General features: G+C 35.3%; 2 protein-coding genes and 1 long non-coding RNA gene across 3 annotated transcripts; all 3 read left to right on the top strand.

Annotated features, from left to right (window-relative positions):
* Positions 1-1176: 1176 nt before the first annotated feature.
* On the top strand, positions 1177-5356 carry LOC139142662 (uncharacterized). The gene is made up of 4 exons (XM_070712712.1): positions 1177-1369; positions 3312-3336; positions 4475-4717; positions 5129-5356. Exons 1-4 carry the CDS (start codon positions 1301-1303, stop codon positions 5263-5265), a joined length of 474 nt encoding a protein of 157 aa, XP_070568813.1. The 5' UTR covers positions 1177-1300; the 3' UTR covers positions 5266-5356.
* Positions 5357-7255: 1899 nt separating this feature from the next.
* On the top strand, positions 7256-9604 carry LOC139141487 (uncharacterized). The gene is made up of 3 exons (XR_011554196.1): positions 7256-7437; positions 8674-8695; positions 9456-9604. It is a non-coding gene; the product is annotated as an uncharacterized lncRNA (long non-coding RNA).
* A 10762-nt stretch (positions 9605-20366) lies between these two features.
* On the top strand, positions 20367-25155 carry LOC139142663 (uncharacterized). Its single transcript, XM_070712713.1, has 4 exons — positions 20367-20669; positions 23146-23170; positions 24289-24531; positions 24929-25155. The coding sequence occupies exons 1-4, from the start codon at positions 20598-20600 to the stop codon at positions 25063-25065; spliced, it is 477 nt and encodes a 158-aa protein (XP_070568814.1). The 5' UTR covers positions 20367-20597; the 3' UTR covers positions 25066-25155.

The following is a 25155-nucleotide window of genomic DNA, read 5'->3' on the forward strand; positions in this document are numbered from 1 at the left end:
ATTAAAAATGACGTGTTAAGGTAGAATGCGCCCCGGGGATAGGAATTCGGACTCTCGAACTTTCACACTATAGTTTTGACTTTCCACTTGTTTGGAGACATTTTGATAAATGTTCGATTTTCACAAAAATAATACGATGAAAACTTTATCTACTCCATAAGCTTCAAAGTAAGCCCTTACAAGTTGTAGGCTACAGGAATATCGTAAGAGTTTGAAACTTCGAACATCTGTCACCAAGTCACATTCAACCTTAAATGCCTAGTCATCCTTACTTTGAAACCTTTCGATGGTCGATGACCACTCGTAAAACCAGTCACATTTACCACGATTGGAACTAATTTGGGATAAGTGGATTGGCGCAATATCTGAAGAATTGTAGAAATTTTTCTAATATTACACCATATTTGCCTACTATCTTTAAAATTTCATTTAAAATTTACGATGCTGTTGAAATGTTATGGGTAAGAATCAGTACATATAGCATCTAATGCAATATTGTCCAAAACATTTGAACAATATTCATATTCGAATGAAAATATGTGAGCTTGTCTGGAGTTTCTTCATTACTGAAACACTAATAATAATCTCATTTTGTCACTTTTCCTCGAACAAAATGAAGCTTTTTGATTGATTTACAGTTAAGTCAGTCACGGTCATTTAAAATGTGCCCTGACCCAATTTAATGTTTACAAAGTTTTAAATTCATGAAAAAGTCAAGGGCATTTCAAAAGTGCCCCGACTCAAAAATCGTCAAGTAGAGAAATTTTAAGCATTTTGTCACATTTCTTTAGTAAATTTACACAAAAATGGACTTTTTTCATGAAAATGAATCCGATGAAAGAGGTATGAAATAATCGTTGTGTTTTCGTAGTTTTGTTCGATGAGAACAATATTTCATATTTTACACTATTCTATCATTTTGTAAAATTTCGGCTGTAAAAGTTTCGATTTCGTTACATTTTCCTAATAATTACTCTCATCCAAGTTTCCCAAATTAGTTCCAATCGTGTTAATTTTAAAGAGATATACATTTCATGACCTAGGATCAGCGAGGCCTCTCCCTTAATGTATCCTGTTTATGGCTTTTAACAGTTTTCCGGTGATTTTCACGCCAATCTCTCTCTATGATTACTTCAAGGGCAAACTGGAGTGTATATAAGCATGGTTTCAGTAGCAGTGAGAAAGAAGACGGTGTTTGACAGTAACAGACTGCAAACTTACAGAAATCGAAGTTCCGATCCGGCGAAAGTTACAACCCAGATTCGTCAAGTAGACAGTGACTGCACACTAATCGACCACGATGAAGCAATTTCTGTTTGCCGTTGTGATGGTATCGTTATTGTGGTTGACATCTGCAAAAGTCTTGCCGGTAAGATTTAACTATTTCGTCACTTGTTAAACCCTGAGAGCCTCTAACAGTTGTTTACTGATGGCTCGAAGCTTACCTTATTCTGCTGTGGACGCGGGAAGTCCTACTTTCATCTCCACAATTTGAAAGAATACGGCAAATGTACGCGTGTACGTGCAAATGTAGAACGGCCCCTTAATTTTGTGTCCAAGAAATATACAATAATGCAATGTATTAGAAATTAACTCCACGATAGCAAACAATGAATGATAAATATAGGAAGAATTGGGTTTATTTGGCGCTATTTTACTAAGAAATCCGCACTGACACCTTTAATTTATTTGAAGACAAAGTTTAAAAGTTTCCCTTGATCACGATGTTATCTAACGTAAAGTGAACGATTTCAATCTTTTAAGTTGTATCATCTGTATAAACGCAAGCTGAAAAGCATTCAAATACCGCACTACTTGGTACATATTGGTCTTCTCTGTTTTAAAATTATTATGACGGTAACGCCCAGGAAGCAAAGCCCGATCATTGCTAGAGATTCAAAAGACCGATCATTGCTAGAGATTTAGAGTCCGATGCACTTTTGTGATGAATATCACATCCCTTGTTCAAACTTTATTTTGCAAAAGCATTGATGGTTTAGCCAGTGTGGTTTATCTAATGTATTAACATATGGTTACTTGGTTTCAAGATGAAGTATACAGCTAATATTTTCCCTATACGCATTAAGTTTCTGTATTGGATGAAACTGATTTTTGCATCCAGTCTTGAAATTATATTCATCCCAGTGACGTCGTTGAAAAGGTCTTGCTGGCCGTAACAGTCTATTCGACAACCAAACGAAAACTTGAAGGCAAATCATTATTCCCCGAATATGATTCAAGTCTCCATCTAAGTTCTCGTTTTGATGATGTGAGATGCGAGACTGCGATGCCTCGAAACAGCTTTGTCATCCCTCAATTATCCGATAGTAGGTAATCTAGAACAACTGCGCAGGATGTAGTAACATTAGGGTCGCCGGGATCGCCGAATTCATTGTAGGCTGACCTTAAATACAGGATATGAATGGTGTGCACTTAATTTTCGGCGGAAATTGAGGAAACATGAGATTTCTTCATATTACAAGATAGTTTGATTATTTTCAGATAAAAATGGGAACAAACGTACAGTTTGTGAAAGAGAGGACACATGTCTACTTATATACTGCTCAGGAAAAGTGCGCATGTCTGAATTTATGTCAAATGTTTTTCTCAATGCTTATTCATTTTCCAGGCTTTCCTTTCTACGTGTCAGCTTTGTGTAGACGAGTATATATATATATATATATAATATATATATATATATATATATATATATATATATATATATATATATATGTGTGTGTGTGTGTGTGTGTGTGTTTGTGTGTGTGTATTTTTTCCCACGTCTGACGGTAGCTTGAAATTACTTGTAGCGTGATGGTGACATTTACAAACGTTCATGAGTGATCTTTCTTCTTGAAGTTAATTTGCTATATTACACGTATATATTTGAAATGTAAAAGGTATATTTCTTCGAAGTTTAACATTTTCGGCTAAAGTAACAGCCGCTCATTTCTGATCTACAGGAACGTTTAACAGGGATATACTTTAGTCGAGTTTATTTGAATAGCATTTTTCTTTGTATTGTCAATTTTTGACTGTAAACACGATTGGAACTAATGTTGGATAACTGGATAGTGAGTTAACGTCGGTTTAATCTGCAAATGTAACGTCATCTGCTTTTGTTTTATGAGTAATTTGCAATATTGCAACATTCAGCTATAGGGCATCTAACGCTTTGGAGAACAATGCTCCCAAACTAGTCCCAATCGAGTTTGTGATGACTCGGCACAAATTAGACGTGCATCTCCCAATATAGTTGAGCAAGCGTTGAATGAATACTCTTATCTTAATAGACTCACTTTATTTTACAGATGAGGGAGAATGAGGGAAAATCTCGTAAGTAAAGTTTTGTACTTCAGCACACATTTGTTCAAGTTTTTCCACGTAGAATACATGTTTGCCTGCATGTGTCTATTAAAGGGAATAAGACCCTAGGTTCTTTTAAAGGGACAATTATTTCGGTTATTTTCGTTTCAAGTTGGCAACCATACATGCTGTTCTGCTCACTGTAACATGGTGAATTGTCAATCGTCAGATCTCTCCTCTGTCTTAGCTCTTACACACATTAATACAAGCTTCAATGACATAGTTTATGGAACATACCAGAAATAATTTTACCAACATTACACATGCATTAACATGTTATGGTTATACAAGAAGTTTGAGTAGAGCTTTAGTGACTGATATTTAGAGTGTTTCAGTAAGCAGAACAAAATTTTCAATGAAAAAACTTGTCAATGAAACAAAAATAACCTAAATAATTTAAAAAAAAACAGCTTTGTCCCTTTAATCGTGTGGCATGTTTGAGCTTCTCGTCAGTGTTGCGCACATGTGTACTTTTATGAATTTGTTATTGGTCCATATGAAAGTGAAATTAACTGTAGCATTTAATGAATTTGTTTTACTATTTTTGTTTTTGTATGTCAAATACAAGATCTTGTTCTTCTCCAAAGCGCATGCTCAAACACTTATTGAGATCATCAACACGGTATGTGTATGCGTTTAAAATGCACCGCCGATGCTCAAATTGAAATTCGAGTCCGGACCAAAAATCACTTGTCAACAATACCAATGCCGTTTCAAATTTGTCTACCGAGTTGACAAGCTGAATATAATAGTTGTCAACATGCTTAGAGTGAAATAAGACACTGTGACGGCCATTAAAAATAAAATAGTCTAGAAAATCATAAAAAAGTCACAGTGACCTTTAACCTTTAATCTGATATGGATTCCCTTTTATCCAGTCACACTGTTGAAGATCAAGTGTAGCAGACTACTTGACCAATAATACAATTACTGTACTGTGTTTTGCCGGTGGCAACAAGGACTGAAATAAATATATTGTCCTTATTGGAAAATGTATCTTTAATATCGGAGCGTCTCTGATATTAACCGGCAGCCATTTATCCAAATTAAACCATTATCAGCATCCGACGACTGAAACATTAAAACCAAAATTTGTTTTTCACACCAGATAACATCAACAAGAGAGTAGTCTACAATGTTGACGAGATAGAGAATGTTGACATGACAACGTTCGGAAAGTACTTAAACAGTAAGGATGCTGAGCTGTTACTTATTTTCTACTACTCCATCTGGTGTCCAAATTGTGAAGAGCTGTGGAACAATTACCTGGCTGTTCAAGATACACTGGATCAACATGGCATTGAGAATGTGAAATTTGGTCGAATGGACTGTGGATGGCAAACCAACAGAAGTAAGTATGGCTTTACGGGGCTTCAGATTGACTCGTTCCACATGAGCGAAGGATGAATAGCGAGCAATAAATTGATTTGTTGATTATTTATTGATTGATAGTCCATCCGTCAATAATATTTTAATTTTTTTTCTTTGTTGAATTTAAAACAAGGAGAAGGATTTAGTAGAAAGACGACATCGCGAAATGCTGAAAGAATCACAAAAACTGTTATTTTGAGTAATTCGAGGAAATACTGGGAATATCTTTAATTGAAGACACAACGGTCCATCACGGTCTCTGTCTCATTTGCAGAGAGACTTGCATAAATGCACTGCTTACAAAAACTTACTTACTATGAAAATTCCTTACTATTTTTGAACATAATCACATTGGTGATCACATCATTTTCCTGTTGTGTTATTTTTCCAGTGACGTGCATACAGCAGGGTGCCCTAAAACAATTGCCCAAGATATATTTGTATGAAAGAGGACAAGACGTTGGTACTGATGTCTCTGACACATTCAGCGATGTTGATGCGGCCTTGGCATATTTCAACGTAATCTGATCGAAAGTGATTCAAAATGTTTCCAAAGAAATTTTAAAATGACTTGAACTGTACTTTTCTCAGATCAATAAAATCATATCATCGTATGAAAGCTTTCAAGACTTTTCCTCTTCCTCCTTCAAGTCTTACAAGGCTTGTAATTTCATTATAAAATCCTCAGTTTTGTTCATCATATTATGAGTGAAACACAATGAAGAACAATAACATTTGAGTTACATAACACAGGATTGGAGGGTAACTTTAATCCCATCTGTAGCTGTATATTTTACAATGGAAGTGATAAAGTATATAATGTCGTATCTTTCATTGTTATCATTTCAATTTCCAGCAATTACTCACATATTTACACTCAAATGAGATGTGTTCCAAGGTTTCTTCTTGGCAAAATTGCATTTTCCATCACTTTATATATAAGTTTTTTTTCTATGCTTTTACAATTAGCTATAACTGTCCTGCCGGTAAAAGACAAATTTTTAGTACTCCGGATCGTTAGGTAATTTACAAATTTTTTCCATCAATATTTTCCAGTTTTCTGTAGTTGTGTTACAGTTTCCAGGCCTGACGCTAAGATTTGCCAAACCTTGTCCGAAATTAAACCCTTATACCGATTCAGTACGATTAATTAAACTCCCTGTCTATAAACATTTAGATTTCTTCTTGTTAAGCTTCGCAACTGTTGCTTTTTCAGGTTTATCGAACGTTTCCAAAGACTGTTAAATATTTTTTACATTTATCGAGTGTAAAGTTGTATCATCAGCATAAGTCTTAATTTCATTAGTCTTGTTCGTCTGACAGAAAGAAATCTACCATGCCGCCATCTTTTCGGATGCTTTCAGCAGGTACTTTTGCACTTCTGTTTTCTCTAAGGAATAATTAATTTTACTTAGCGCCCTCAATGGTCACTTTGAGTACAAATCTATCCTTCCTCATTAACAATTATTTACAGAATGGCGTACGACGAGGGCAGTTGATGGAGGGGAGGGGCAGTTGGATGTTTGCAGCACAGAAAAAGTCCTGTCATGCAATATAATAATAATCTTTATTACCATTAATCATATTAATATTGCAATTCAGTAATGAATGTACATCTGAGTTGTGCTGTGATAAAGGGTAAACGAAAACGGATAATAGCAAATGCTAGTCTAGTCCGTTCCCAAAGCCGTTTGATGTTAAAGCAATAAAAAGAAGAAGAAACAAGAAAACTGAAGTATATCGAGGGTAGTGTAACACGAAAGTAGCTGGACTGCAAAGTAATCTAATAGTAACAAAGTAACTAAGTGAATAAAAGAACAACTAAGTAAATAAATATATAACTAAATAGATACATTACGAGTAAGTAGAAATACGTAAAAAAGAAAACCATAAAAAAAGTGTATAGAAAAATATATATATTTAAATATGATATACATATAAGTAAAGTTGACTAACTCTTCATCACTTAAAACACTAATCGTGTGAGAGTAGACTTGAAAGTGCTAAGTAACTAAGTGAATAAGAACAAGTACATAAATAAATAAATAAATATATAACTAAATAAATACATTACGAGTAAGTAGAAAATACGTAAATTAAAAAACAAACAAACAAAAAACACAAAAAAAACAAACAAAATGTATAGAGAAATATATATATTTATATATGATATACATATTTGTAAAGTTGAATATCAGTTGAATATCACTTAAAACACTAACCGTGTATGGCTGATTAGTATGAACTAATGATTCTTCTTGTGTTTGTGTATAACTAGTTGCACAACGGAGTTGCATATTCGTATTTGATTACAATAATACAGTCTCATTTCTCCACTCTTATTCTTCACATCAAATTTTGACGCATTACATCTTGTGGGAAACAAACTTTGCAGAAAGTTCATGTACAGCCGCTATCAGATATCTTCAAGTTCAAGATGGCCTACCCTCAGCATCCATTAGCAATAATAGACAAGTAAACAGGTGCACTTTCTTATCGACAGGGTAACACGAAAAATAACAACAGAGATCTTAGGGTTGTCAAATTCGCTGACTACGCTCACGGAGAAAAGCTCCCGTACTAACAACGCAGACTCGTCTACTGATCGTTACTGTACGTGTGCGGACCACGATGAAAGTATCAATGCTTACCGTAGTGATGGTGTCCGTGTACTGGATAACGTCTGCCACAGTGTTACCGGTAAGAGAGAATTCTTTCGTGTCAAACTTATAAAAATTAATACAGTTGCCATGGTAATTCCGTAATTCATCATCCCATACCACGAGCTACGATCATCTCAATAATTTAAACGTAATGCACGCCATTAAACTGAAGGTATGTGTAACATCACAGGGAACCCTGACTGAATAACAGTGAACAAATAAATGAAAAACAGAAATAAAATTTAGAAAAAAAGGTCAAGAAAGAAAAACAAGTAAACAAAAGCAAGTAAATAAGCAAACAAAAATCGACTGACGGATAAATCGTGAGACTACAAACGGTCAAAAATAGACAAGAAAAATAGAAAAAATTAACAAAAAAACAAGTAAACAAAACAAACAAGTAAACAAACAAACAAACAAACAAAGAAACAAACAACAAACAAACAAACAAACAACAAACAGACAACTGGCGGATCAATTATGAGACTTTCAGATTAGATTCACCTTTTGATATGGGCATGAACCCTCTGACTAGATTCACCTTCCTATGGGCACGTTGCTCCCTCTCTCCATGTAGAGGAGGTCCTCTCAGTCAGAGTTCCCTGTGGTCTAGGTCTCACAAAAATCGCCATTAGCCGACCTCAAATACCGGATATGAAAGTTTTACATGCAATTTTTCAGCGGAAATTATCATTGATCCGATATTTTTCTGTTGTATGAGAGAATGTTTGATTACAAAGTGGACAAAAGGTGGCAACAATTAACAGTAGAATCCACACGGGACACGTCAATAAAATCATACTACTGTAGTATTTTTTATTGACGTGTCCTGTGTGGATTCGACAAATGATAAATAGACTAAATACAAGTGTGTGTCCACCCTTTCAAGAAATACACTCTATTCCGAAATCATCTCACATTTCAGCAAGAGTTCATATGCATTCGAGGAGGTTAACTTTCACTTCGTACGTGGTTTCTTTTTTTTATTATAAGCATCGAAAATGTAGCTTGTCAACATGGCAGGAGTTCAAAATTCAAAGTTCAATCTTGTCAGTGACATTACCGAACGATTAGGAAAGCCAAGTGCTCCTGCAAGGAAAGTAAAAATGGAGATATTAGACAACATAGAAAGTGTATCGTCAATATCACCATGATCATGGCCACAGAGAATCTGATATTCACGAACTACTGCCTAAATAAAATAGAGAACTGACTGAACCTATAGTATGATTGTAAACTTCAATGTAACTAGACTTTTTTTATTTACTTTCAGTTGAAAGAAACTGAAAATGGACGTGAGTATAGACTCGCATTCTGATGATGATGTTTAGCGCACATTTGATATACATGTTTTTACAAGCATGATGTTGACTCGTTTACAAATGGTCGTGTGCTCGGAGCATATGGGTTCGTGGAAGGGGCGCATTTTGGTAATATTGAATTTCATATGCATGTCTTTGCCCCCATGTTAGGCTGTGTGTGTTCATTTATATTCAATTTATTTAAGGTAGTTTGCGCCTCGAAAATGAAAGACTTAAACTTTTGCTAAAACTTTCCTCTATGAAACTTCGGACATTCTCTTTCAAAATCAAAAATCAAAATCGGGGGGGGGGGTCACCTTGTAAAATTTGGTACGAGAGATACAAATTACCTAAGAATTTCCGATACTTGAAATTCAAACTGACCGCAATCCCTGTGTTAACTCTATGGAGGAAAATAAAATTTTCGATTTTCGAAAAACTGAGACAGTGAAAAATTTCTTACAGCAAAAGCTTAAAAAGAGCCCCCACAGTTGGTAGATCAGAAAGGAATTGATAAAATCTGCAAGCCTAAATAGCTGTCCCCGAGGCGCATTCTACCTTAATACTGCAAAAGTAACATTTATATTTGACCTCCATACCAAGCATTGCCATTTATTTACCGTTCTTCATTTGTTTGTAGATGTGTTAATGTATGCCATTATCTTTTTGTTTGGTCAAGTGAATTGTCATATCCAATGGTTAGCTTATGATAGTTCACACATATATTAAAACTTGCACATGTCTTTCACAATAGACAACCTCCACAAGCGAGTCGCCTTCAATGTTGAGCAGATAAAGAGCGTAGACGCCAGCACATTCGATTTTTTTATCATCATCCCAAAGGAGCATTCATTCGTACTCATCTTCTACTACGCCCCCTGGTGTCGAGATTGTAAGGACCTGTGGAACAAGTACGTCGCTGTTGAAGAATATTTTGCTGACAGAGACGATATTAAGTTCGGTCGCGTGATCTGTGACCACGCTACTAACAGATGTAAGTATGGTATCACAGGACTTAAAACAGTAATTCGACATAAATGGAAAAAGCACTGATTGTTTACCATGCGCCATTCTGATTGAACGAAAGCATTCCGCCGATGTTAAAATAATGTTTTAGCAGTGTTAAAGAGGTCTCCTAAACCATGGAGGATTAATGTGGAAACCAATAAAGGGAAGGGCCTTTACCTTGCAGGGAAATTTTGGGGATACTAAATAAATAAATAAATAAATAAATAAATAAATAAATAAATAAATAAATAAATAAATAAATAAATAAAATAATTAATTTAATAATTTGTGTTTTGCAAACACACTGTCAGGTGTAGGCTTTTTCATCCTCGTTGCAGAAATGCCTAGTGACTACGCTTTTTACACTTTACCATACTTGCACTGTCACTTTTTGTCGTCTGCTAATACTATGTGCGTCATGTTGTCAACGCAATCCCATATTATAACCATGCTCGATCTCGGGCTCTAAATTTCCGATCTTCGATCTCTGAGACGTCCGTTTTCTGCATTTTGGACATAAAGTGACAAGATTACGCCAACAAGACGACAGAAACACACAAGCTGATATAGTATAATGGCAAACACCCCGTCACAGTCGGGTACAGACGAGATTTGGTACAATTCGTACCAATTTCTCGTGTATATTCCCCGCTGCGGGCGGGGGTGATTTCCTAAATCTATAAACAGGTACACGATGACGATTTATAAGACGACCACTGAATTTTGTAAAAAAAACTTGTAATTTTGACTTTTTGTCTTCAAGGATTTTTGCAAGACTACTTGTTAGTGACAGCTTGCATTTCTCGTGAAAAGTGTAAAAAGTACATTTCTAAATTATGTTAAATTTTAGTAGTAAGTTGTGGCATTGTAATCTCTTTGAAACACCTAGTCTACCTCCTAACACAACAATTGCATAATAAATCCTCGATCTGCAATAAATATTTTCTTTTTCATTTCTGTTCACGTTGGGAGATTAGAAATTATAAGAACATTCGTATATTCGAAAAAAACAGGATAAAGGCAGGATCTTACAAAAGGTGTTACGTGTCCTGTTCTTAAAACTTACACACAAACTACAGCATCTACAGAAGGGCATCGGACATCCACTGCTCTTTCCGTTAATAGTGGTAACTAAAGTACTTCAAGTTCACTATTTATCTTTGGTAACATGAGAAACAAAGGTAAAGTTATGCAGCAAGCTCTTTAATGTAAATATTGAAAAAAATATGTGTTAAACGATTTTATTTCTTAGAATAGAGGATGAAAGAAATGGTCCACATAGACACTTTTTTTACAATAGTGATAACGATACATAATTCCTTTGTACTTGAAGTATTCGTGTTATTATTTATAACGCTCTGCTTTAAGCATCAAGCACTGTAATTTCCCACGAGGACATCTGTACATTTCGATATAAATAAATAAATAAATAAATAAATAAATAAATAAATACATATACACACAGATATAAATATATACGCCGCAACTGTTAAGAGTTTGAACTGATTGTAAATTTTGACACTAGACAAAATAATTAAATGACTGAGATGTTTATAAGAGAGCTCCCCTTACCAAACTTGTGGAACATGACCCTTCATCCTCAATATAAATCCCTTGAAAAATCTTTCGATATTGATACGGATATGTGGTGCATGCAATTACTAGACACAAAATAATTTTGATGGCTTTCGCGTGTAGAAGACATCAAACAATAAAAACTTTCAGTATTTAAGATAGAACGCGCCTCAGGGACAGATATTTGTACTCTGAATTTCTAAAATTCTTTTCTGGTCTTCCACTTATGGGACTCAATTTAAAGCGCTGGGAAAAAGAAAAACTTTCACCGTCTTAGTTTTTCGAAAATCCAGTATATTTACCCGACATGGATGGCGGCCATTTTGAATTTCAAATATCGCAATGGGCAATTTGTTTCGCCAGTTCCAATCTTTGCATGGTGACCCCTGATTTTTATCGCTAATTTGATAGGAGAATGGTTGAAAGTTTCATTTAGTGAAGTTTGAGCAAAAGTTTAAGTCTTTCACTTTCGAGGCGCCATCCCACTTTAACAATGGTCTGAATGGTACTGTGATTCCCAAGTTGTACCCACTCTACCTGACTGTGTTACTTGGAAAAATGAGGTCACTTTACCACTGAGTCCAAACGACCTTCGTAATGAAGCATGGAATATAACCAGATGCGGTTGTTGAAGCAGGTGTGGTAAGTCTTGTTTGTGAATACAAAACCGAATGGAGATAGACCATATATGGTCAGTTTGACTCAGTACTTTGCTTCAGTTATACTGCAGAGTGAAATATTCACGCCACAACATCGACTCCTCTGTACTTTTTTCTAGTGAGTTGGTACTTTTCACTGTCGAAAACATAAGACAGCCTTATCCTATCACAATACCCACGCAAAGATGAACTGAAAGGTATCTGACAATTCTTTTCCCTTACATAAGGGAGCGTTCAGTTATTATGGCCGGGGATGGGCTGGCAAATTCTTCCTGCTCATCAGTCAAAATAAGTGAACCCCCCTACCCATTGCACCAAAAAATTGATGTCCCCCCCTTTTAAGATGACAACAATTTCATGACCCGACCCCCACATTGCTTAGGTAAAGCTGCACACACCGTGGGGGCGCGATAGAATCCAAAAAAAGATTCTCAGATTTTTTCAAATGACACCCCCTTACAAACTCACAAGGTGTTTATGTTCAAATTTCCCCTTCTGACTTGCTATAATTTTGGAATTACCTCTCAAAGGGATTGGACAGAAATTACAGGAGGATCGCAATATTTTTGCGCAAGCGTATGTCTACAAAATTTTGATATTTGGATTTAATTGATAATTAGCTGTTGATAATATTGATTCACTATACATGGCATGATCAGAGGTTTCATTAAGAGCCGGCAGCCGGCGAAATTTACCGGTTACTCTCACGATTTCGCCGGCTACTTTTTCGGAAAAGTTGAACTCTTTAATCGCTGAAATATTTTTTACGTTCTGAAATAATACGGACAAGTTTCACAAACTGTGTAGTCAAACTTTGCAACGGCTTTTATGTGAAACAAAATTTAGAAGACGAGCGACTACTACGATCGCCTTGTACTACGATGCAGCACGGTCTTGCGTATATTGCCTTAATAAAAATCAGAATTGCAACGGACGATTCTATTGGCTACCTAAAATGCTGATCCCGATGTGGTGACCTTTATATACGCCAATAAAAACGTGCGTACTACACCTGTCGGCTGTCATTAGCTCAATTCAAAATGGTCGGTGAACAAATGAAGACGGAAGAGATCGCAGGGTCAAGCTTCTCTGTACGATCTTCGGTTTTGAAGTTGACCAAGAAACAAGAGAAGGATAATTATGTGGATTTAAAATGTTTTCGAAGACAATAACCTGATTATTTTCTCACGAAAAACTTCCCGATTACAGTTCGAATTTAGTAAGCCGACGTGCGTTGCACCGTGGTAGGCGTAAATGTCAAGGTATATAACCAACCGGACGTATTATATGTACTGCTTTTTGGTCAATCGACGCCAATAAAAACGTCACCCAGAGAGTGGTTGAAATACGATCAGACCTCTAAAATTCACTTCAAAAGCGTTTCTTAGGTAAAATCCAAATGTGAGCTTCTGAACGTACTAATTTTCATATCCTATATCAAGGTTCATACTTTGCATACCCATATAGTCAGATAACCTTTAGGGTCTTTGTTTCTATTTGCGAAATATGGTAATGATTGTCATTTTTATCGTTATTGTTAAATAAATTATCCTTTTTACCTCCTCAGTGGTATAAAAGTTCTTCATCTACAGATTGCCATACCAAACATCATGGTTCTTACATAAATTTTTAAAGCATAACATGTTACATTGATGAAAATTGTCTCATTTTCTGTGCTTAAAATATCAGTGTTTCATCCAGGATGGCATCAACAAGGGGGATTTCCCCCTGTAATAGAAAATTTCGGGAGATTTCACCAGTTCATGTGTTCTACTTGTACCTCTACATTTCATTGGGGGGAGTGGTCCGCCTTGACAAATTAATTGGGGTGCCAACATTTCAACAGAGGGGCAATCCCCTAGCCACCTGTCTAGATGTAACTTTTATAACATCGTCTACAATATCAAATCTATATCATTAATAATACTGAATTATTATGGTTTACTTCCCAAAAGCATAGAGGTTCTTAGGTTCTAAGACTTCATTTTTCTTTGTTCGAAATATCGTCAACATTACCACATTTTATTATTTGTAATTATGAATTATCATATTCAGGCCTAATCTCCCATGGCTTTTATGATATGAACACACATTGCCCTGGAACACTGCTGACAATTCTCCTGAAATACTAGAAATTCATGTGACTGTGAGCTGTAAAAAGTGAATTTTAACTCATTTTTCAGGGTTTCCGGCCTTCGGCCGGGAGGGCAAACACCCCCTCCCGGACCCTCCCCCACGACGACCGCTTTGTGGTCATGGCAGCTGCAAGCCGCCTACTTTTTCATTCTGGCCCCCTACTTCAAAACTTAATGAAACCCCTGATCATGGTAGTCTATGAGAAAACTATGTAATACTTTTTCAATACAAAACTAGCAATAGCTATGCATTTATGGACATTTGATAATTGAGATAGATGTACTTAATTTGAACAGGTTTGTTACAACTAGTATGTGCATAAAAAATTTGACTTTAGAATTTCACCAAAACTGTTCATTTACTATGCATGGGTGTCTATGATAAAATTGTGAATATTTTTTTTACAATGAAAAACTTGTCATACTTGTGCATATACAGACGTTGAATGATTAACATAATTGTACTTGATTATAATATGATGGTTAAAGGTGCATATTATGTGTACAAGAAATCTGATTTTGGAATTTCACTGAAAACATGTTCATCCACTGTACATGGGAGTCTATGAGGAAACTATGAATAATTTTTTCCCTATACAAAACTAGCTAAATCTGTGTATTTATAGACATTTGATAATTCATTTTAAAGTACTTAGTTAGACTAGGGTGGTTAAAAGTTGATATGTGTGCAAGAAATTGGATTTTTGAATTTCACCGAAATATTGATTCACTATACATGGTTGTCTATGAGGAAACTATGGATGTTTTTTCCAATACAAAACTAGCTAAATTTGTGTATTTATATACATTTGATAATTCATTTCAAATTACTTAGTTTGACTAGGATGGTTAAAAGTTGATATGTGTGCAAAATTGGATTTTGGAATTTCACCGAAATGTTGATTCACTATACACTGTAAAAATAGCGGACGCTAGACGCGTCTTTACGCGTTCAAAATGTACGTGTCGGTGTTCAAATTTGAACGGCTAGTGTTCATATTGTTAACACTACTGTTCATATTATTAACAATGATGTTCTAAACCTGAACTCTATGTGTTAACAGCCATCTCCTTCAAGTGTTCAAAAACTCAACATCACAGAAATTTTACAATACTGTGAAACAATTAACAGTCTTTTGTGTTTTTTACTTTACAATGGCTTTATTCAATTTACTACTGCCTCGCTGTCCGGCAAACGTACACGGATTTTGGTGTGACGAATGTCCCACTAAGTGAAAAATATTTCCGGTCTACAATTGCTGAAAGCATGTTTTTTCTAAAAAAGAAAGTATACAAAATAATTGTACACGCTTATTACGTGTTGAAATTTTGAAAATTTGAAAATAAAATCAGAAAACCACCATGAACGTTTTAATTTTAACATCGGCGTGCAAGAGGCGTTCTATTTCTAAACACTTGGTGTTCAAGTTTGGTGCTTTTTCCTATCCCATGATGCATCAAAACGGAAGTTGCGACATTTTTCTTGTAAGCGCACCCTGAAGTCGTGATCGTGCGGAAACATGACCAGGAAGGGTAAGTTTTCTCTCCAAAATAGTAAAAGGTATAAGATTTTGAAGCATCTGTATTAATATCCTTCGAAATTAATCGTATTGTACTTTGAAATAGCTTAACTACGTGAAGAAACCTTTTTTCTGTCAGTGGCTGGTATACCAACAACAAGCTGTGATACGCGATGGTACTTTTGGCCATGGCCTATCGATCGATCTCACTCGGGTCAAGGGTCATCGTGACACCAACTTAAGCGATAACCCTTGACCTGAGCGCGATCGATACGCCTTGCATAGTACCGCTGCGTAATCACAGCTAACACATGTCTTTTAGTAGAGACAATCGCATGTAAAAAATCAGTTAAACATCGTAGAGTATACAATGTATTGTTTCAGCATATGAGAGTTTGGCTTTTTTATTTTAATCAATTGATGACAAGAAGAAACCAATATTTTGTAACAGTATTGAAAAGAGGCACTGTATATGAAAGTCTCCCCTTTTCCTTAACCTAATCAGTCTCTTGTCTTTCATTTAAAGTCTCATCTCGCCATATTACCTATTGTTGCATTATTTTCAGGATGTAAAAAGTTGGATTTAACTGAAAATCGAAGAGTTGTTACAGAAGCTGGTGCACGTGGTACAGATAATGAAGAAGATGAGTGTACAGGTAGCTGTCTGGAAACAAGCTTGAGAACCTCAGTTCATCTCTAATGTAGATTTAAACTTCCAAGGGTCAGTAACTGAATTTTGATAAGTTTCTGTATTTTTTTTCTGAATTAATCTAAGCTTTAGTAGCATGGTATGATCAACTACATGTTGCCGGAGAATAAGCTTTCACAGACGTGTAGTCTCCTTTATCAGATGCAAGGATGGAATGAAAAATTAAAGCTGAAAGCGACGGAAAATTCAGAGTAAAAATGTCCACTCTTAATTACTGAATTTTCTGAAATTTTCACTCTGAATTTTCTGTCACTTTCTGCTTCAATTTTCCATTCCCCCTTGCATCTGATAAAGGAGACTTCAAGTCTTTGGAAGCTTATGCCCTTATAAAATTTAGTTGATCATAGCATGCTACCAAACCTTAGAGAATTTTGTATTGTACCTTAACACGTCTCTTGTTCTTAGCAACTGGTTTTTAGCTTTGCCGTCAGCTAAATAGGTGGATGTGTAGCATTGTCCTCAAATTTGTACATCCCAAGGTTTTTCTTTAAAATAGCATGTACAAATCCTTTAATATTTGGATTACAGGTCCCCAGGGATTACCCTAATCACATATGTTCAAATTATGATGAACTATGCGAATTTATATTTTTGAGGCTAATTTTGCTATTTTTGGCAAAAATCTTCTTCTCTTTTACTGACTTCTTCAATATTTGGTAAACATGTCCCTAAGAATAACCCTAGTCAAATTTGTGCTATTTGTGATGAAATATTCAATTTTTTATATTTCATGGCAATTTTCGTCATTTTTGGTCAAAAGTTCTTTAAAAATCTTTTTCAAAACTGCTAATTGAACAGCTTTGATATTTAGGACATAGATCTCTACTGATAGCCTTTTTCAGATTGTTCAAATAAAGCAGAAATTTGAAACTTTGTATTTTAAAGACATTAAAGACATTTCAGACATTTTAAGATATGAGGGATTACCAGAATGTGATATATTCACATTATGATGCAATCTACATTTTTTTATTTTAAGGGTGATTTTATCACTTTAGGTAAAAATATTTGTATAAACAATTAATAGCAAGGTACACCAGAATCTGAAAGGTCTTAACGAATATGTTTTTAATTTCTGAGAAGTAGATTTTTGAAATGTCACCGATTTATGTCATCGTTTATTTAAAGATATTACAAACAAACAAAGCTTTTTGTATAGAAGGACTTTGTTGGACAAGGAAATAGGTTTTACCCTAACAAGGACCAACTTTCCCCACTTTCTGCATGCTGTGCCTTACTGTGACACTTTGACAACTTTACATGTTGTGTTTACTTTAATGTGGACAACTATGTATCATGTGCACTAGAGAAGCCTTGACTAACTTTCTTTTTCTTCAAAATTTACAATTGTCTATACAAGAGGAAATGTCTTTAAGAAACCATCTTAAAACAATGAAGTATGCATTCCATACATACACATGTTTTCAACACAGTAAGTAAGCCAAATTTTGAGCTTTTTCAGTTGATATTTTGTACATTTTAAACAAGTATGAACCTTAAAACGTAATCCCAAATATTTAAGAAAAACCTGTTATGTTATTACTTTGTTCATATTTTTTAAAACGATCCACATTTTTTATGGTGATTTTTAATGCTTATGTTTTTGATAGGAGGGTGTTAACACCGTTGGTATTTTCCTCTGACAAACTTTACATACAAATTGGCCAATGTTTATTTGCCCATTTTACAGTAATTGTATTTTACTCTAGAAATGCTTTGTGTATTTTTAGAATAAAATAATTTTATTGAATATCAGAGGTCTGTAATGTTATTCAAAGGCTTGCACACCCCCTGAACGCCCAAAATTAAAGGTGTTCAATAAGCGCGCATCTTGTGTTCTAGCCTTTAACACACTTATCGTTGAACGGCGTCCATGCGTTCAAAAAGTGTTACAGCCCTTTGAACGCGTAAATGCGTTCAATTTTTTGAACACATTTCATGTGCAACGTGTGTTCAGATATGGAACACCATGGTGTTCAATATAATATCTGATGAACACGTAGCGTTCAAAATCTGCACACGTGTGTTCAAAATTGAACGTTGGTTGAACACGTACTGTTAAATTTCTGAACGTCTAGACGCGTTCAAAAAGTGTTACAAAAAGGCGTTTAATCGGTGTTCTATCCTTTAACACTTAACTTTACAGTGTACATTGGAGTCTATGAGAAAACTATGAATAATTTTTTACAATACTAAACTAACTTAATCTGTGCATTTATAGGTGTTTGACGATTGATATAAATGTACTTGATTCGAATAGGGTATTAGAAAGTTCAGATGTGGACGACAATAATGATATTGGAATTTTACCTAAAAGTATAATTTCATTTTTCATGGTACTAGTATTCTACAGGTAACTTTTAAATATATCTCTAATATGTAAGTAATATGAATTGTTCATTGCCCTCAGTGAGCTCGATTTACAATAAGACAAGCCTCAGAGTTGCCAAGGCAAGATGTTCATATGACAGATAATTATACCTTGTGTTCAGATGTACAGTTAAATGACGTCAGAGAATGAAATCATGCAGATCATTTTTTTGCCAAGAATATTTCTGAACACTGACGGATACTTATGAAAAATACATGACCTCCCCTCTTTGCAGTTTTCAAATTTAACTTAACCCCCCCCCCCTGGATTTTGCAGGCCCACCCCCGGCCGTAATAACTGAACGCTCCCTTATTGTACCAGAAACGGCGATTGTCAACGTGAAAACGCGCGAAATCGTAAAATGGCAGAGGAGAGATTACCATACGATCGCACTCTACCGATTCAGTTTACCATGCCCATAGACGTACATGTACACGGACAGAGTGCCTTTCAGCTTGACAGTTGATTGCGCCGCCAACGTTGAGGGGAAAACCCGTTTTGTCAGCTGAAAAACTCAAGAGTTTGCATTTACTGTTCACTCGTCCGGAAACTACTATCAAAGGTCAAAATATCTATTCTCTTAATAATAAGCCGGGCTTTCTTAACTATCACATTACTCATGAGAAACACGTAACCAACAGCGTCAGCAACATTGATACCATAACGTATCAATGTCAGTGTGTTGGCACCATTCCATGAGTTAAAAGGTGAAGCAATACTTTCTGTAAGTTAGTCATCATGATTCAGCAAGAATGTTTGCACAAGTGAAATAAAAACAGACTTTATATTTCAACATTTGAAACACACTCCTTCTGAACACCTGCTTAAGAGAACATTGATATGATTGCCGACAGATTACAGATGATCAATATGTAAGATTTAGGGCAATGCACTTCTTTAATAAAATGACAGACAAACCCGATGTACGGAACTACGAAAGGGACGTAGAGTATGAGTGTTCAGAAACACGTCATGTGATGGCTATCGTCAATCATTACTACTATTGATCGGGAAATACAAAACATTTGACCGCCTGATACTCGACAGTATCACATATAGACACTAGAAAAATATCTGTTCTTTTATTTTCAAACTCTCAAAGTCCATAGCAGCACGCACTCTTTGCAGCACGAATATGCTATTGATAAATTATTCATAAATTGATGTTGAAGCACAAAGGTTGCAGCACAACGAGAAGGATTGGCCATTATTAGTGATTATTGTATATCGTAGAGATTATTAATGAACAATTTTTTACGGTAGCAATACAAATACGTTCTCTATACGGATTCCGATTAACAAACTGGAATTTACTTCTGATTCCTTTGTAAATATAAAAAATGACGTGTTAAGGTAGAATGCGCCCCGGGGATAGGAATTCGGACTCTCAAACTTTTAAAATACAGTTTTGACTTTCCTCTTGTTTGGATACATTTTGATAAATGTTCGCTTTTCACAAAAATAATACGATGAAAACTTTATTTACTCCATAAGCTTCAAATTGAGCCCTTACAAGTTGTAGGCCACAAGAATATTGTAAGTATTTGAAACTTCGAACATCTGTCACCAAGTCACATTCAACATTAAATGCCAAGTCATCCTTACTTTGAAACCTTCCGATGGTCGATGACTACTCGTAAAACCAGTAATATGTAAACGGATATACATTTCATGACCTAGGATCAGCGAGGCCTCTCCCTTAATGTATCCTGTTTATGGCTTTTAACAGTTTTCCGGTGATTTTCACGTCAATCTCTCTCTCTGGTGATTACTTCGAGGGCACGCTGAAGTGTATATAAGCATGGTTTCAGTAGCAGTGAGAAAGTAACTGACTGCACACTTACAGAAATCAAAGTTCGATCCTGTGAAAGTTACAACCCAGGTTCCTCAAATAGACAGTGACTGCACACAAGTCGACCATGATGAAGCAATTTGTGTTTGCCGTTGTGATGGTATCGTTATTGTGGTTGACATCTGCAAAAGTCTTGCCGGTAAGAGTGGATTCTTTCTTGTTAAACACTGGGAGTGTTTATCTGTTGTGTACTGATGGCTCAAAGCCTATTTTATTCTGCTGTGGTCGCGGGAGACCCTACTTTAATCTCCACGATTTGAAAGAGTACGGAAAATATGTACGCGCAATGTATCAGGGCCCGAAATCTGTTTATAAAGAATATACAATAATTCGATGATTTAGGAATAAACTCTACGATAGCAAACGGTGAAAGATAAATATATGGAAGTTGAGTTTATTTGGCGCTATTTTGATCAAAGAACTGCAATGACACATCTTACTTTGATTTGAAGAGAAAGTTGAACAGTTTCCTTTGATCACAATGTAATCATCTGTACAAACGCGAGCTGAATAGCTTTCAAATGCCGTATTACTTGGTACCTATTTGGTCTTCTCTGTTTTAAAATTATTACGACGGTAACGCCCAGGAAGCAAAGCCCGATCATTACCAGAGATTTAGAGTCCGACTCACTTTGCGATGAAAAATACATCCCTTTGTTCAAACTTTACTTTGCAAAAGCATTGACGGTATGGCCAGTGTCGTACGCGTCCGTCACATTGGTTCGTGCATCTGCTGTTAGTATGAAATATTTTGTATCACATTACCTGCATGTAGTATTAGTAGTAGTAGTAGTAGTAGATTTATTTATTAGAGTGACATGTGACATGACTCAACATTTATATTTCAATAACGATACAACATCAACGGTGAGTGGTCACCCAGCCCAATGGGCTTATAAGTCACTATAATATTGCAACGTTAGAATAAGGGTAACTCGATGAAATAAAAATTTAACTGATAGTGTAAAACTAATATCAAACAGTAATCATTATTACTGAAATGAAGTGTCACGTCTTCTTTGAAATGACTTTGATATATACTTTGCTGTTGCTCTACGTTTTGTTTCCATTAAGTATACTAATTTTTCTATGTCGTTATAATAAATAAACTCTCGGTTTGACTCATTTATTAAATCAAATAGTTGATCACAAAAATCGTTATACAAGCTACAATGAAACATAAAATGTAGTTCATCTCCAAGTCTACAAAGTCGCCTATCTATATTTTCATGTCTGTATGCTATTATCCAATGTATTTACATACGGTTACTTGGTTTCAAGGTCAAGTATACAGCTAACATATTCCCTACGCATTAAGTTTCTGTATTGGATGAAACTGAGTTTTGCATCAGGTCTTGAAATTACATTCATCCTAGTGACGTCGTTGAAAAGGTCTTGCTGGCCGTATCAGTCTAATTCGACTACCAAACGGAAACACTGGAAGGCAAATCATCTTATTCCCCGAATATGATTCAAGTCTCGATCTAAGTTCTCGTTTTGATGATGTGAGATGCGAGACAGCGATGTCTCGAAATAGCTTTGTCATTCCTCAGTTTGCCGATAGTAGGTAATCTAGAACAACTGCGCAGGATATAGTAACATTAGAGTCGCCGGGATCGCCGAATTCATTATAGGCTGACCTTAATGCAGGATATGAATGGTGTACATTTAATTTTCGGCGGAAATTGAGGAAACATGAGATTTTTCTTATTACAAGAGAGTTTGATTACCTTCAAACGTACAGCTTGTGAAAGAGAGGACACATGTTTACTTATATACTGCTCAGTAAAAATGCGCATGTCTGAATTGATGTCAAGTGTTTTTCTCAATGTTTATTCATTATTATATATATATATATATATATATATATATATATATATATATATATATATATATATATATATATATATATATATATATATATATATATATATATATATATATATATATAACCGTACTCTCTGTGCCCAAGTTCAGAGGTTGCCATAAAGCCATTATGGTGATAACCGAGAGGGCACATTGTATACATTTTGTATATATATAAATATATATATATATATTTTTTCCCCACGTCTGACGGTAGCTTGAAATTACTTGTAGCGTGATGGTGACATTTACAAACGTTCATGAGTGATCTTTCTTCTTGAAGTTAATTTGCTATATTACACGTATATATTTGAAATGTAAAAGGTATATTTCTTCAAAGTTTAACATTTTCGGCAAAAGTAACAACCGCTCATTTCTGATCTACAAGAACGTTGAACAGGGATATATTTTAGTCGAGTTTATTTGAATATTATTTTTCTTTGTATTGTCAATTTTGACTGTAAACACGATTGGAACTAATTTGGAATAATTGGATGGTGAATTAACGTTGGTTTCATCTGCAAATGTAACCTCATCTGCTTTTCTTTTTAAGTTACACTTTTATGAGTAATATGTAATATTGCATCTAACACTTTGGAGAAATTTGAACATTATGAAGATCCAATTATCCCAAACTAGTCCCAATCGAGTTTGTGATGACTAGGCACAAATTAGTCGTGCATCTCCTAATATAGTTGAGCAAGCATGAATGAATACTCTTATCTTAATAGACTCACTTTATTTTACAGATCAAGGAGAATGAGGGAAAATCTCGTGAGTATAGTATTGTACTTCAGCACACATTTGTTGAAGTTTTTTTTTGCAAGTGGCGTTGCCTGCATGTGTCTATTAGAGGAGACAAGACCCTAAAAGACCCTGTTCTTTTAAAGAGAATTATTTCGGTTATTTTCGCTGCTGTTCTGCTCACTCTAACATGGTGAATTGTCACTCGTCAGATCTCTCCTCTGTCTTAGCTCTTACACACATTAATACAAGCTTCAATGACATAGTTTATGGAACGTACCAGAAATAATTTTACCAACATCACATATTAACATGTTATGTTTATACAAGAGGTTTGAGTAGAGCATTTGTGACTGATATGCAGAGTGTTTTAGTAAGCAGAGTACAATTTTCAATGAAAAAACTTGTCAATGAAACAAAAATAACCTAAATAATTAAAAAAACAGCTACTTTGTCCCTTAATCGTGGCATATTTGACCTTGTTGTTAGTGTTGCGCACATGTGTACCTTTATGAATTTGTTATTGGTCCATATGGACGTGAAATTAACTGTAGCATTTAATGAATTTGTTTTACTATTTTTGTTTTGTATGTCAAATTCAAGATCTTGTTCTTCTCCAAAGCCAATGTTGAAACACTTATTGAGATCATCAACATGGCGTCTCTGTACGTTTAAAATGCACCACTATTGCTTACATTTAAATTCTAGTCCGGACCAGAATTCACTTGTCAACAATCAATGCCGTTTCAAATTTGCCTGCTGATATAATACAATAGTTGTCAACATGCTTAGAGTGAAATAAGACACTGTGACGGCCATTAAAAATAAAATAGTCTAGAAAATCATCAAAAGTCACAGTGACCTTTAACCTTTAATCTGATATGGATTTCCTTTTTTACCGTCACACTGTTGACGATCTAGTGTGACAGACTACTTGACTAATAATACAATTACTGTACTACGTTTTGCCGGTGGCAACAAGGACTGAAATAAATATATTTACTATTAATACATATATTGTCCTTATAGGAAAATGTATCTTTAATATCAGAGAGTCTCTGATATTCACCGGCAGCCAGTCATCCAAATCTCCATTTTCAGCATCCGACGACTGAAACATTAACACCGCCATTTGTTTTTCACGCCAGATAACATCCACAAAAGAGTAGTCTTCAACGTCGACGAGGTAGAGGATGTTGACGTCAGATCATTCGGAGACTACTTAAACACCGAGAATGCTCAGCAATTACTTATCTTCTACTACGCCCCCTGGTGTGGCGTTTGTGAAAAGCTGTGGAACAATTACCTGGCCGTTGAACGTACACTGGCTCAACAAGGCGTTGGTTATGTGAAATTTGGTCGAATGAACTGTGACTGGATTAGCAACAGAAGTAAGTATGGCGTTACGGGACTTCAAATTGACTCGTTCCACAAGAGCGAAGGATGAATAGCAAGCAATAAATTGATTTATTGATTGATAGTTCATCCCTCAATAATGTTTTAAATTTTTCTTCGTTGAATTTAAAACAAGGAGAAGGATTTCGTAGAATCACGACATCGCGAAATGCTGACAGAATCACAAAAACTGTTATTTTGAGTAATTCCGGCAAATAGTGGGAATATCTTTAATTGAAGTCATGTCGTCCATCCCGGTCTCTGTCTCATTTACAGAGATACTTGCATAAATGCACTGCTTACAAAAACTTCTTTACCGTGAAAATTCCTTACTATTTTCGAAGATAATCACATTGGTGATCACATCATTTTCCTGTTGTGTTATTTTTTCAGTGACGTGCATGCAGCAGGGTGCCCTTAGACAATATCCCAAAATATATTTGTATGAAAGGGGACAAGACGTTGGTACTGATGTCTCTGACGAATTCAAAGACGTTGATGCGGCCTTGGCATATTTCAACGTATTGTGATCCAAAATGATTCAAAATGTTTCCAAAGAAATTTTAAAATGACTTGAACTGTACTTTTCTCAGATCAATAAAATCTTATGAACGCACAAA

The sequence above is a fragment of the Ptychodera flava genome, chromosome 10 (assembly GCF_041260155.1).
Source record: "Ptychodera flava strain L36383 chromosome 10, AS_Pfla_20210202, whole genome shotgun sequence".
Classification (NCBI taxonomy): Eukaryota; Metazoa; Hemichordata; class Enteropneusta; family Ptychoderidae; genus Ptychodera; species Ptychodera flava.

Coding starts and splice junctions, on each gene's coding strand:
- LOC139142662 (XM_070712712.1), top strand. CDS start 1,301: ATGAAGCAATTTCTGTTTGCCGTTGTGATGGTATCGTTATTGTGGTTG. Junction 1,370..3,311: donor CATCTGCAAAAGTCTTGCCG/GTAAGATTTAAC, acceptor TTTATTTTACAG/ATGAGGGAGAATGAGGGAAA. Junction 3,337..4,474: donor GGAGAATGAGGGAAAATCTC/GTAAGTAAAGTT, acceptor TTTTCACACCAG/ATAACATCAACAAGAGAGTA.
- LOC139142663 (XM_070712713.1), top strand. CDS start 20,598: ATGATGAAGCAATTTGTGTTTGCCGTTGTGATGGTATCGTTATTGTGG. Junction 20,670..23,145: donor CATCTGCAAAAGTCTTGCCG/GTAAGAGTGGAT, acceptor TTTATTTTACAG/ATCAAGGAGAATGAGGGAAA. Junction 24,532..24,928: donor TGACTGGATTAGCAACAGAA/GTAAGTATGGCG, acceptor TTATTTTTTCAG/TGACGTGCATGCAGCAGGGT.